Source organism: Pempheris klunzingeri, chromosome 5, assembly GCF_042242105.1.
Source record: "Pempheris klunzingeri isolate RE-2024b chromosome 5, fPemKlu1.hap1, whole genome shotgun sequence".
Classification (NCBI taxonomy): Eukaryota; Metazoa; Chordata; class Actinopteri; order Acropomatiformes; family Pempheridae; genus Pempheris; species Pempheris klunzingeri.
Window position 1 is genome coordinate 8595924 of NC_092016.1, and position 15350 is coordinate 8611273.

General features: G+C 41.0%; 1 protein-coding gene across 2 annotated transcripts; it reads right to left on the minus strand.

Annotated features, from left to right (window-relative positions):
- Window positions 1-48: 48 nt before the first annotated feature.
- On the minus strand, window positions 49-5517 carry irak4 (interleukin-1 receptor-associated kinase 4). Of its 2 annotated transcripts, XM_070830115.1 has the most exons (11): window positions 5226-5517; window positions 4973-5118; window positions 4037-4210; window positions 3117-3277; window positions 2966-3030; window positions 2491-2605; window positions 2294-2403; window positions 1819-2005; window positions 1259-1321; window positions 745-909; window positions 49-356 (listed from the first exon to the last, which is right to left on the minus strand). In XM_070830115.1, the coding sequence occupies exons 1-11, from the start codon at window positions 5381-5383 to the stop codon at window positions 303-305; spliced, it is 1398 nt and encodes a 465-aa protein (XP_070686216.1). In that variant the 5' UTR covers window positions 5384-5517; the 3' UTR covers window positions 49-302. The 2 variants fall into 2 exon arrangements, with proteins under 2 accessions (XP_070686216.1, XP_070686217.1); XM_070830116.1 differs by lacking the exon at window positions 4037-4210 and having other exon boundaries at window positions 5226-5516.
- Between the last annotated feature and the right edge of the window lie 9833 nt (window positions 5518-15350).

Here is a 15350-nt window from a genome sequence, read left to right on the forward strand (position 1 = left end):
TGCTTCAGTCATTTTATTCCTTTAACTGTCTTCACAATAAATACATGATAAAAACATTGGGGCAAGATTGTTTTCATGCCAAATAGTTTTCAGCTTTTCAGAATATTAAGCCATCAAACCTGACATAAAATGCTGCAGTATTAATGTAACAGTTAAGCAGCTGTAAAATAAGAAGCTACATGCTTGTCAAAAATATAGTAAATAATTTGAAATTTAAAAAAAAAAAAGCAACATTAATTGCTCAAACTCTGTTCAGGAGGAAATGAAATCGGGCTCAGAAATCCTGTGTCTTCTCTCTGATGCTACGCTTCACTCAAGTGAAGCGTTTTGACAACTCCTTTAAGCTCCGCCAGGACCTGTTGAGGTAAAATTTAATATTAACGACCAAAATCAACGGTCTCTTAGTAAAAATACACAAGCTTTCGTATTTTAACTTTTACATATTCCTTACAGGAACATTTCTTTGCTTACAAATCGCACTAACAAAAGTTGGCAGTGTTATTAAAGGCTGACAAAGATTATTTCTGTGTGTCACAAACCTGTAAACCTATATATACCTATAAAAACAAATCATTGGGCCACACTGCTGCACCAAGTGGCATTTTCCTTTATTTACATAAACATGCATACTGATAATAAAGGTATTTTGCTAAAGGTGACACATAAAAAGTCATACAGATGACAACACAGTAGCTTAACTAACATAACTATCTGCATATTACTGTTCGCCTTTCCTCCCTGTACCTGTTTGATGACCGGCCGTCTGTTTTTTCTATCGTGGAGGCAGTTACAGGCCAAAGAGTAGATACTGTCCGCCTGGCTCTGCTCCCAGTCTCCCATCTTTTTATCCAAGAAGTCCTGCAAAGTCAGCTCCTCGTCTTCATCATCGATATCATACCTTATCTCCATCTAGGAGGGTGAGGGAGGGGAAAAAAATAAAATCACACTACAGATAAACTTTAAAAGCCAGGACTTTAGGACAACATTGCTTAGTTAGTATCAATGCTTTTATCGTCCTGAAGGAACTTGGTTTCAAAAGTCAAACGCTTGAAAAATGTGGATTTTATTGCCATCTGAACAGAAATTGTTCAGCGTGTGATCAGCACAAATGAAACTGGCTCAAATCCTTTCAATTACCCTTTAATGACTGCTAACTGATAATGTGTCCTTGGTAATTAAATGCAAAGTCTTTAATAAGCTGTAATCGTAAACTGTAGCTTGACAGATACGCAGTGAAAGCCTCTTTTGTGCTGCCTACCAAGAACTGTGGCTCATGGTTTTCATCGGCTGGCGGGAGTCCAGACAATATTTCTAACAACACCTGTAGATGGCAGAGAGATGGGGTTAATCACATGGCTCAGGACGACAGAAAACCTTTATTACCCTACTATGTGCCAAGCAGGTTCACAAACACTGTAGTGTTTCCACAGCTGTCCGTCTTAATAAGACATATAAGCTGGATATACTGCACTATACGGAAGGTCAGGCAGTTTTATACACTGCTGATGCCATAAATCATTCAACCAATGTCATACAATGGATAATATGTGTGACATTTATAGCTACTAATACAGCACAGCTGTGCCGCTAAACTTATTCAGAATTTTTTTGTAGGAAATAATGACAGACGATACATGAGACAAGACGTATGCTGTAATGTTTATCTGCTGAAATTATGTATGTGTCAGTAGTTTGGGAGGACCTTGCGCCCAAGTAAACCGCTGAGTTGTGTTCTATATTTGACATTACAGGTGCAGTTTTTACTTTTTCTGACATAGCGTCCCCATCTGTGCATGTATCTGGATGCAGAGAACATACCACTCCAAAGCTGAAGACGTCAGATCTTGGTGTAATCTCTCCTCTCAGCGCCTCAGGTGCCATGTACGCACGAGTCCCCACAATCCTCTCCGTCATCATGGTTGTTGATGTCCGCTTGGCCGATGCTCTTGTCAGCCCAAAGTCTGAGATCTTTGCCACAAATTTTTCATCTAACAGAATATTCGCACTGCCAAGAAATAAAATAGATTATGAGCAAAAGGAGTATTGAAATATCAATATATGAATATATATCTGATTCATACATTCAGATCTTTATGCTCATGTCAGGCAATAGTTCTACATTTTGGGAAACATGCCCAAAATGTATGAAGCACACATGAAGTGTAAGAGTGTGTTTTCTCTAATTATAGGCAAGAATGTATGAAGCATATTTCCCAAAATGCTGAACTATTCCTTTAAGAAAAAAGATGATTTAAAGGGCATTGATAATGAGGAAAGACCTCACTGTGTGTACCTTTTAACATCTCTATGGACATGATGGTTGCTGTGCAGATACTCCAAGCCTCTTGCTGTCCCTTCAGCTATCACACACCTCTGTCGCCAGGACAGTGGAGGACTTCCATCCTGGACAGGACAAAAAGCATTCGATTAAATCATCTGAGCAAACGCACTAATACTGCAAGGCAGGTCTGTAGTGTAGATGATGCTTACCAAGCAAGCTAGTCGGTCTAACAAAGAACCATTCGCCATTAGGGCGTACACCAAACATGGGTGCTGTCCGTCGCAGGAAAACCCAACCATGTCGACCAAGTTCTCGTGTTTCAACCTGTGGAACAAACAGTGTCATCAAACCAGACCTGCATTTGCAAATATGTCAATCATCATGTTAAACTATGTTGGGCTTAAAGAAATTGTTCAATATTTAAGGAGTCTTGCTAAATAATAAGTATCTTAAATAAGTATCTATTAAATCTAAAGACATTTGTTGGTGGCCCACTACTACAGCATGCTTTTCCAAAAACTAATTTAATGAGAAACGTTCTCCAGTTTCATCACTTTGATTAAGATTCCTGCTTCAGAAACAGCTTGTCTGCTCTGGCCTATAAAATATAATGGTTATGAGGTGGCTGTGAGTCAATCAAAAGGAAACTGATTAGCGGGCAGGCAGACAGCAGACGAGACGTACACTTTCAGAGTCTGGATCTCTTGGTGGAACTGGACTCGCAGCTCGTCCAGGGAGACGTCATCCATCTACATGAGAGAATATTTTGTGTTGTGACTGCGTTACAAGATCCACAAGAGAAGAGAGACACTGGCATGAAAATATTTTCACTTACTGGACTGAGTTTTTTCACTGCAACAGGTTTGTTATTCACCAGGCCTTTGTACACAGTGCCAAAGCCTCCCTCTCCGAGTCTGCTGCCACCGTCTGATATGGGACGGTCATCAAAGTTACCGGTAATCTTCATCAGCTCATTGTACAAGAAACTGGAGAAACCTAATGAGGGAAGCACAGAGAAGGGCCACAATAACTTTAGTGGTTAAGGCCCCATTACTGCTACCTGCTGGTCAATTCTGTAAAATCACAATTCTGTGGAGAATCAAGATGTGAGGAACTAAGATAGAACAGCATCATTCACAGAGGTGGAACATAACCTTAGTCATGTACAATTATTACAATTATGAGTGACTATGAGTATTTCCATTTTATTGTACTTCACTACTTCACTACAATTCAGAGGGAAATACTGTATTTTTTTATTACTTCTTCATATTCATTTGAGGACTGTAGTAACCGGATACTGTGCCGATTTAGAATCTACACACAAAACACATTAGTGTTTTATAAAAATAAGATCCACTGTTACTAATTAACCTTCACAACGATGTATAAAGTATTTTAAATGGCATAGGCTACTTAGGTCATTTTTCTACATAACAAGTACTTTTACTTTTGGATTTTGAATGCAGGGCTTTTACTTGTAGTAGAGTAGATTTAGATGGTGGTTATGAGTCTGTTACTGAAGTAAAGCATCCGAGTCAGCGAACCCTATTTAGAAGTAGTTCATATTATGTTTTATCGACCCAAATGCAGTGCAAATTCCCCACACGAGAGGGATATTATATTTCAATTAAAGTCAAATCATGCGCATAAGGTTTGTAAAATTCATTTTCATTCTAGCCTCTGTGTGGGTTAGCATGGGAAAATCAGCTTAAAATGAGGATTAAGTCGATTCGAAGGAGGAAAAGGTGTGACCATCTGTGTGGCCTGGTTCAGTGTTCTCCAGTAGAGGCTGTGGCTGCGCAGCAGAGCTGACGGGTGGTGGATGTGTCTCTGTGGCTTCCAGTGGTCTAGTCGGGAGGGCGCTGTATGTTTCTACTGCTGGAGAGACCCTCTGTGGCGCTGCTGAGACCACCTCTTCCACTGCGTCTGGACCACATATACCAGAATAAGTTATTTTGTTGATATGGAGCACTTAATGGAGCATTCTTTAAAAATGGATGACGCACAGCGACAAAGAAGGAAGAATCTATGTTGTATATTTCTGTTAATAGAATTATTCTGTTTATAAAATACATGATAAGTGTCATGCAGAAATGATCTGATTCATTATTACGAATGTCAACTGCTACAAGTCTAAATTCCTATGTGATATTACAGTATGTCATGCTGTTATCTCATACGAAGCATTGTATGACACATAAACAGAAAGTCTGTTTTCTGATTGCTACTCTGTAATCTACACGTGTTTCACTATTTTCCCTGGTCAATAATCAAAGCTATTAATATTTGTGGTGGTTAAGCTTTACCAATACCTTTATCACTAACAACTCCTTGCTGTTGCAGTTTTACATGTTATTGATTGATACACTGATGTCTTGGCCTTTAGTGAGGCGTGGCCCACATCATGACCTGGTTATGTTTGTTTTTACCTGCAGCCGAATCTGACACAAAGCTTCTCTTTTCTTTTGTATGAGATTATTATTCTGTTTAGTACAAAGTCCCTGACAAATAAATGTAATTAACATTAATTTACTAATTAAGTCTGAGCCATGAGACATAATAGAGAGATGTATAAGCCAAACAAAGATTATGAGAATGCTGTCACATATTACAGACTATTACCACTGACTTTAGTTAGGGTTGTAGGCCTATCATGTAGTGTGTGATGATCACTTTTAGGAATCATACCAGGTAGCAGGACACTAGCAGCAGCCAGTAACTTGTGACTCCTTAAAATGTCCACAAGTTCACCCACTGTGCTGTTGGTGGTCCCCCAGTCAGCCAGCAGCTCCAGGGTGGGACTTTTACCCTGAACAACAAGACCTTCAAATCTCCTGAAGATAGACAGACAGACAGACAGACAGTGTGTTTAATCAATTTTAACCGATACTGTTTGAGAGAAGAATAAATATGTCAGCTTGTCAGCTTGTTTATCACCCACCTCACATGGCGCTGAGAGTACTGCTCCCCACTCGGCTTCCGTATCGACACAATAACATCTTTCCACCTGTCCTGAGGGTCCAAAAAATCGGACAACTTGCGCCGTGCACTGTAGCTGAGGTTGCGGATGTAAGTAGCGGAAGTTACTGAATTATTCATTGAGGAGAAAAACACTGACACAACCTGAGTTTGGGTTTCATGCAGCAGTTATACTGACATGACAAACGACTTTCAGCGCCTTCATGGGTGTTAAGTATCCTCCATCGAGTCCACCCACGGGAGCGGAGCATTAAGAAACTGATCGTTCCCTCACAGTTGAGTAAAATGTGTCTTTCCGTTATTGAGCAACTTCCCTAAACGTAACACCGCAGGCCTGTCCCACTAAAAGTCCCCACCTTCAATGCGGAAATACAAACAGTGACAGTGTGATGGGTGCAGTGTGGTGTCGGGAAGAGCACAACGCATTACTATGACGGTCACTGTGTGTTGTGTTTATGTTTTAGTGTTTAGTTACTCACTGAAGGACAGAAAGAGAAACAGAAAGACAGAAAAGGAGACGGAGATCCTGAGCTTTACCTCGTGCTTGTAATATGATGGCGCCCTCTAGTGGACAACAGAGAGAACTCACTCTTTGAAAGAGATTCAGGGTTTGTGAGAATGTGATATTTATAAATATCTGTGCCTGTAATTTCTTATTTCACAGGGATTAGCCTTAACTAAAATATGTCAGGCTGTATTTGATAACAAAAATCATGTGATACAGGATCATCATTTTTTGCTCAACATATTGAGGAATTATTCCCATCTGCGACCTGAGGAAAAGTAGCACAGTGGTTTTACAAGCAAAAGTCCTGCATCCAAAATGTCACTTAAGCAAATGTGTCCAAGTATTAGCAACAAAATGTACTTAGAGTATCAAAAGTGCTTATTATGCAGAATGGCCCCTTTCAAGGAATGTTATTCCGTATTTTACATCATTGGGTTAACAGCAGTGATGCATTAATCTACAATATTGCATTTTATAAGATGATCTCATGTGTGGATGTAAAATCTTAATGTGTAAAGTCACTGTAGCTATCACATACATTTAGTACAAGTAAGAGTACAAACACAGCTTCACAAAGCACTTCAATACCGATATCAATTCCAAAGTTCTGATCAACTTCAGGGGGTTTTATACTTTAATACTGCATCACTTACTCTGCATTTTTTACAGGTTGTTCTCTTTTGCTTTTAGTTGCTCCTTCATCACTCTCCCTCCGCTTTTCTCTCTTTCTGTTGGCAGCACCTGGTCTGTTCGTACCCCCATGGATGTGGATTCCTGGGTAGTACCGCTGGCTGAAGGGAAGCAGGTAAGAACCAGACAACACTGTACATTCACTCACTGAGCAAGTACAGCAGACACATCACAAGATAAAAACTTATTCTCTCGTTTCAAACCTTCAAGCTGCGTGAAATAAACAACCTCATCAAACCCAACCTGTGTCAAACACCACTGGCACATTGGCAAACAAATCTGCTCTAAAATGCTCAGGCTGCCTTTTTTTCTCTATGTGTTCTAGCAATACTTGATCTGTTTATGGTGTGTTAGTTGCTATTTACGCTGTGTTTGTTGAATTGTGATCAGTTCCATGTGGACTGGAGGGCCTGTCTGTCTGGCTGCACAGGCGGGGTGATGAGTTGCGTGTGTTTGTCTGTGTGTGTGTGTGTGAAAATTAATATACTTAAAAACTGAGCATGACAAAATATTTTGAGTGAAATCACAACTGAATTCAAACACTAAAACCAGCCAGAGACATGAGACACGAGTCAACAGCCACGCTAGCAGCTCTGTGAGACTGTAGCCTCTTCAAGCACAGCGGAGCTTTGAGCTAAAGGTAGAGTGACAATGCCGACACATGCTGATGCTTAGCAGGTACGATGTCTGCCATGTTCAAGGTCTTTGATTAGCGTGGTAGCATGCCAACTTTTGCTGCAATGCTGAGGCTGATGGGATTGTCATTAGGTTTAGCTTTGCAGGTATTCGGTCAAAACCAAATTTAATGACAGTCCATCCAATAGTTGTTGAGATACTTCAGTCTGGAACAGAGTGATGAAGCGACCGTCAAAGAGCCACGCTGATAGCACGGCTGAAAATGTTGTGCACAAAACAGATTGAAATAGAATAAAGATTAAATCTAGTTTTTACCTATTTGAGTTTCTCTGTTAATATTCACATGGCCGACAATGGTCAACTTTCCTTGATAAAGGTACACTATTTTATGACATGTAGCTCTGTTTCATGCATTTACTGTAAGATCCTTTGGACTAATAACATATCAAAAATTACAAACACATACGTAGTGATATATAAACTCAGATAAACCATCCAGAGTCATCTGGAAACTATGTGAAGCTACAAATAGAGGGAAACACCATTTCAAAATGTAATTACAAACGGATGATATTTTTTAATAATATCAGTATGTGTGATTGTTTTATGGCAGACAGTATGAAGTTTGCGGAAACACTGACCCAAAGCACATGGCCGTCACTAATGCTTCACCACTAACAGCACACACAGAAACGATCTTTTAATGTCACATTTGATTTTTGAGGAGAATCTTGATGAGTCTTGATGACGACAAGCGAATTTTATATGATTTTTCACAGCTGAGCGTCATTTTGAGTTTATCCGCGTGCAGTGTACACGAGAGGATCTCAACCGAGAGTCCAGTGTCCCACGCAGGCTTGTGTAATATGTTTTTAGGCTAGGTGGATGACACCAGGCGTGACACTCTTCGCAAAACAGAATCTCGTTTGTAATGCTTTAGTGAGTCATAAACCTTCTCCCCTAATGGACTTTTTGTGTCGTCTGGCAAAGCATGCACATGTTCTGAATTACATGAAAAGGAGACTTCACCGCATGTGTAAACAAACTGCAATTAAGTTCTTTTGTATGGAGGAGCATAATGAGAGCCATTACTGCAACTGTGGTGGCCAAGAGTGTGTTTTCCCCTTATTCCTGATACAGGCTCCCACAAACACATAACCCTGAATTTATGAGCTTAATGAGTACTCATCAGTGGTTGTTTTTCTTTAAACATGTTTTATATATATATATCTATTTATGTGGGTGCATTTGTGTTTGTAAAATGATTTGTGTAATTGCAGGTGGTCGTTTGTGTGTATCTGTGTGACTTCATAAAAGTGACTGCACCTCTGTTCCATGTGGCTGCCCTCTGTGTGTGTGTGTGTGTGTGTGTGTGTGTGTGTGTGTGTGTGTGTGTGTGTGTGTGTGTACGTGCTACATCAGGGTGTAAACACTAGCCAGAGGGGGTGAGCAGTTGGGTGTAATATTTGTTATGCTGAGAAATTGCCTGGTGCCTGAAGGACCTTCAAAGAAGCTCCACATTTGACAGTGACCTGCAACCACAAGCTGCCAAGGTCTCAGACTAATGCTGTGTGTGTGTGTGTGTGTGTGTGTGTGTGTGTGTGTCATTGCATGTGGGATAGCCCTGACACCTGTGCACAGGAGATTCTTTGAAGTGTCATCTCCTGCATGCCTCCTCTAACCTTAGTGGCAGGATCCCAACACCGCACACACAGTTCACACGCAGAGACGGGGAGCAAGGCCAAACTCTGGGCTCTCCTGTGGTGAGCTGGGAGATGGAGTGCGCTGATGTGGAGGAGGGAGGGAGGGAGGACGGGAGGAGACAGTGAGTGTGTGCAAAAAGAAAAAGAGCAAGAAAGAGAGAGAGAGAGAGACAGACAGATGGTGAAGAAAGAAAAGGGAAACCAAAGAGAAGACACAGAAGAGAGGGCACACAATAACTGTGAGAGTGGAGGGAAGAAGGAGAGCGGGAGGATGTGATCGCGAGGAAAGAAAAGTGAAGGAGGGAGGAAGGTTGTGAGTTAGAGCAGAAAGGGAGGTCCCCCGCCGTTTGGGAACAAGGGAAGAGGCGGGAGAAGTGCCAGAGTGGCTTAAATCACCAAGGAGAAACGCTGCAGGTGGAGGAAGTGATCAGAGGAAGTCATATGATGCCCAGAAAACCTCCATGGTAAACAAGGACAGATGAGATGAGAGCTGGTAGTAGACGCAGTAGGGGAGAGATGGAGGCTGTTAGCCACAGTTTGCTCCTCTCCTCCATTACTTTTGTGCCACAGAGCTAAGTCTGTTTTTCTGGCAGTCTTTCAAAAACTCAGGTCATTAAACGCTTGTTGTTGTACTGCGGGATCTTCAAAGACTCCTCTGTTTATCTGATTCGAATATTTGTTTTTTTGTGCTGCACAATAGAAAAAAATCTAATTTAGACTGTTTCATGATTCCAACAAAGATGGTTGCCAGAGGTGGCATATCTTCTTGCTGAGGTTATACAACAAATGGAAACTAAATGTGTAGTTATGCATGGAAATAATATCGAGATAGCGAGATAATAATAATTATAGCGAGATAATATCAATATACAGTAGATGCATATTCCTAATATCAAAACAACTGTTTCATTTTGCAGAGGACATTCTTTATGTCTTTTAGGATTTTGGAAATACTCCAAAACTGTGACCATTTAGAGCAACTTTTTATGCTTCTGTTAAATTGCCAGTGATTTACCTCTCAGAGCAAGTTCTCTCCATCGTTATATATGAATATAGAAATAATACAGGATACTAAAAAATAATAAAATTAAGTTGGATGTAGCAAAAGTTAGCAAGCAAGGTACAATAAAAACGCCATCGTATGATAATGCATAAGAACAAAGTGCGGCAAGGAGGCTGCCACTCACCTTCCATAAACTGAATTGGTGCTTATTATCGTCTCTACTCTGTGAATACCACTTTTCAGGCTGAACGCCTTGGGCTTAAGTAATTAACTGTACAGCTAAAATAAGACACCAAAGCAAAACACCCTCTGATGTACGTCTGCGTGCGCCGCTTTGAGTAATTACCGGCCTCAGACAGGTGCATCCAACTCATTATGTGAAAACTGGCAGATTTATGTTCACAAGTCAACACCGCAGAGGCAATGTGTACAGTCGCTGTGATTAATTAGCAGTCTTGTCGTGCAGTGTAACAGTTCACCCGGCTCATCAGAGGTCTCCCATGTTGGAATTCAAATGAGCCAAATGAATGGGAGGACCCGCTTGGGGAGACAGAGAGGAGCAACGGGGGGTATGGGCACAGCATCAGGGTCGAATAGAGGAGCTTCAATGTATGTCTGTATACCCACTGTCTGACCATACAAGGATTGTAGCAGTGTGCCACTGATGGACATTGAGGGTTCACTGCAGGGAGTCTCTCAAACTGGAGCACTGTTGAGCCAGTGTAATGTGTTTTTATAAAGAAAGCCCTTCTGAGAGCGTACAGCATTTTATTAGCTTTTGTCTTGAAATGTGTTTTACCGCTATCTTGTAGAACATTTATAGCTGCATTCACAGTAAGAGCCCTACCACACTGTAGCATGGTTTAGTATGCTGATTTAGCTCAAATGAGAGTACATGAGGAGACTGTAGCTACCTATGTAACACATAGAGGGCAGTAGTGGCTTGCAACTACTCATAACTGACCAGTATGGTCAACATTAACACACATGCTTAGACATGCAGAAAACTGGATGTGGATCAAATATGAAATCATAACAAAAAATAAGACGTCTCTAGAAAATAAATATCTTTCTATGTAGATTTTACATATGACAGGGGTATAGACTGAGGCAATGTGGCTCTAGTCAGCCAGAAATTGAAAGTCATTTTGGTGTTTAAAAGTACTAACTTAAGACCAGTTATTGCCTCCTCATGTCTCCTCAGTGGGTTGTAACACATCCAGGGAAATATCTGTAGCAGCTGTTTGCTTGTCCACTCTTTTCCTGGGGCCTATGAAAGACACACACACACACACACACACACACACACACACACACACATCCACAACTCATCAGGAGTCTACTTCTAAGGAATGATCTGGCGGCATCTTGAGTGGCAGCTCGCCGTTGCGTTGCACTCGAGTGGTCACCGACACTGCCTGATTGCAGGAGGTTGCCCTCTCATATTCCCTCAAAAATCTCTGGCTACAATCCCAAAATTATCTGTCCAGCCGAGCGCACCAGCATGAGAAAAAAAAAGAACAGCCTCCCCTGGCATCTTCGCTGTTTGAAGGCTACTTGTTAGCCGGGTGTGTTCTGGGACATCTGGCAAAAAGCCACAAGTCATGCAATTCAAAGCCGTGCACGCAAGCACCTGAATTCTTTTAGATATATTTATTGAGTTTTAATATGAGTACGTCGTCATTCATCCGTTCATCGAAACTTAAATATTAAAGCAGTCGATGAAAGCAGAAATTGTACATTTGTTTATAAAATTGACCTTGTCTTGATAAAATCTGAGCTATATCAAATGAATGCAGCATTAGAAGTGTGAAATCAGAAAATGGCTGAGAGTCAGAGAGTGTTTCATCCTAAAACATCAAACATTTGGTGGCACACTGCAGACAGAGTTGTGATGAAGGATGATGTGAGGAATGGGAAAGGCGCCTGGCCCAAAAATACCCTTCAGCCATGTCTCTGCGGGGTGCAGACCTTAAAGGCAGGGTCTGCAGTCAGCAGGCAGGCTGAATACTGCCGGAGTCCACGGTTGTGATGAGATAACCAGCGCTCGCTGGTCACAGCCACAGAAACCAGATTTTATGGTCTAACTCTTTGATTTATGGATAGCTGTTTGGCTGTCACGAGAATTTCAACAAATTTGACAAAAAAATGCTTCAAAAACAGATTACAGACCTTTAACTAAAGTTATTTTAACCTGTTAAAACTGTCCAGATTTTGTTTGGTTACAGTGGACTTGGATACTAATTAGTCTGTTTTGCATATCAGTCAGCAACGTTTCCATTTGTTGAATAGTCTTGTCATGTCGTTCCACAGTCAGCGAGAGTTTGGAAATTACCCTCTATTTCATGCCCAGCAGCAATTTGTCCACGTTGACCTGAGCCTCTCCAGAAGCAGGTGTTATGGTGGCTAGCATTAGCCTGTTGCAAATCCTCATGTTGACTATTTCCATCTTCATGTTCATCAGCAACTTTCCCATTTTAAAGGTGAGACATATATCTCTGGATTGTAACCAAGTTTTGGTCTGGTTTCCAACGGAGCTCTCCTGTCTGTTGTAGCTTAACTGGAGATTGTAATGTATAATATCATATGGAGACTGTAGATAAGATTTATTCTAATTGGAAAGTGCTTATGCTTTTAGCAAACACATACTGCATGTTTTCTTCAAGTTATAGCATTTTCAAAGCAAGTAAATTTTTCTGTTGCTTTAGTAAACATTTGTTTTACTTTTTCACTTTTATAATTTCCACCATTGATACATTTTAGTTCTGCTACAAACTTGTATCTGTTCTATAATGAGAGCTGCCACTTTGTATTGTATGCACACAATGCCTCACTTCCCTGTGGTCAAAGCTCTAAACTGCATGGCAGTTCTCGTTGAGCCTATAACCTCCATTGTTTAGATCCAGATTTCTATGGGGGATCCTTTTGTGTGGGCTCGCCAAGATATAACTGGGGCGTAATTCATGGGAATGGGGGCCTGCTGCAGGTCAATAGTGACCCTGAATGCTGAAAAGGCCTTCTGATCTTCTTGAAGCAAATCATTGATGGTAGGTAACCCCTGCCACTGATGCTTTGCTCCACTGAGGGCGGAGGTGAAAGGAGCCAGCGTGGCCCTTTGACATCCCAGCAGGGACCCTGTAATCCAACGCTCGTCAGTGCTAATCCATAGCTTCACAGCCACAAAGAGACCAGCAACACATGTGTTCCAATTGCTAGCATTCCCCTGACAGTAACAACCAAGTAGTAACATCAATACATGGATGAGTGGAAGAAAAATCAACATGCTTGTTAGTTATTTTATTTTTTGAATCTAAGAGGAAAAATGATAGGCTTCCTCTTTGGCAATGGCAGACTCTGATTGGCTGCCCACTGCAGCCACAGAGTGTCAAGGGTCAAGTCTCTGACATCTGAGTTGGTCTCTCCCCTTTTGATTCTTTGTTGTGCCATGCAATTTTCCATGAGAAATGCCAAACACTTGAGAGGAACTTTCTTTGAGATGTTTAAAGATGTGAAGAGCGTTTCAACCCCAGGTGGGCTGGGACACTAATCTGCTGGAGTCTCTACACACAAAAGCAGATTTTTTAATGGGTTACAAATTCCTAATTTGTTTAAGGTTTTCTGATCTCTCTTTTCTAGGTTTTCCCCTTGTATTGTCATCCTGTAATACTCTTGAAAATACCAGTCTTTAGTTGGATAAATAACCCAAGGCGCATTGGAGTGGTTGTTCCGATCTCTCACAATAAGCTCCTCTGAAACTTCAAAGCAGGTCTCAACGTCATCCTTGAGGCCTTGAGAATATTCTCAGCTCACAAATGACAAAAGACTGCCACAGGTGGTTTATTCTTCAAACTATAAAACAATGCTCCACCTTATTTGTTCCTCACTTTTTCTTGAGAACCTGTTACAACACGTTGATGGATGAGGTTAAGGGCTACATTGAGGGAAGAGTAAAGAAGAAAAAAAATGAAGGGGTTGATCCGTTGACATACATTGGTAAGGTTTGCCTGTGTGAAATAATATGCAACACAAATACAGTGTACAATACACATGGAAATTATCCAGTAATATCAGTTTAATGTGGAGCCCTGTCCTGTATGCTCCATTTCAATTAGATTCTGTGTTAAAACTTGCTTAATCCATTGCAATAAATAACAGGCACACAAAAGAAAATATTAGTATCCAAGTTACGGTAGCCCAGGATTTTGCTCTCTTTGTGGTCAAGTCAATAATCTCATCATCACCCCTCAGAAGCACAAACACTGAGTGTCCATTAATTATTGCAAAGATTGTGAGTGTTCATCACGTGATTCATCCCTCGCAATCTCCAAAACCAAAGCCGTATTGTCTTTTGCATTGATTACACTTTGGTTTAATGCCCGGCAAGCCCTTATAAAGCACACTTGAAATGCTGAATCATCCTAATCCCATGGATTTAGCCTTTATCCATAGTGAAAACTGTTGGTGGCAATGTTTAGTGGACTATAAATAAGAACAGCTCAGAATAATGGTGGCTGTGGATGATATGGAGGATTGAGCACATCCACCACAGATTTAGTCGATGGATTAAACAGCACAACAATGGTGGACAGGATGGTTACATGTGAGAGGTACGGAAATAAATGGCTCTTTTGTTGATCTACCCTCTCACTGTGAGCATATGAGGAGTCTGTTCTTTCAGTCTTAGATTTTTGGAGTCACAAGCAGTATACCTTCCCAACACCAATGCAAACACGTTCCATTTGCTGAAAAATCTCCAGAATAAGCTTGTAAGTGAATATTTTCAAGTGTTGTCAAGAAACAAAAATAATACCTATGTCGTGAAAAAAAACCCCCACAGATTTTTCCTTTAAAGTTGAACATGGGAACCTGTGGCAGGATCACACATATCATAGCCCTTATGCAATGCCTACAAAGGTGCTAATCCTGTCATGTGTTGTAAGTAGGCCTATATGTTAAACCCTCCAGTGTTTCCCTCAAGAAGAAGTCTGAGTTTTTCAATACATTTCAAGTCACTCATTCTTCACCTTTGCACCTTTTGGAAAAACCTGTCACATAACGGAAGGTTTGTGGATGTTCCGAACAGGGACAACATTTCAGAGCACTTAGCTGTCATGTAAAGCTGAGGGTGTCATTATAAACCAAAACACGCGGTGCTGTCTATAGCTCTGTGTGTTACAGTATGCGAGACGGACAGATACTACTGTAGGGTATGGAAATGAACCGGAAAAATAAATATCTGCAATTATAGATTAAAGGATCAGAAATAGCAAAGTCGTAAACTCCCTTAAAAATCAGCTTTCTGAAATGCGGCTGCCTAACATAGCCGAGTGTGTTGGCAAATTATCAGTGTGAATCCTTTTAACTTCAATCACCATCTTTGGGATGTGGAGATGATTGCTACATGGTGTAATTGAAGAGTAGATCAAAAGCCGAGGCAGAAGTGCTCGCTGAAGACGAATGTCAGGCCGAGTCCACGTGGAGAGAGCTGCAAGTACAGACTGTGGCACTGTTGGGAAACTGAGTCCTACAGATTACAGGTCTGGGATT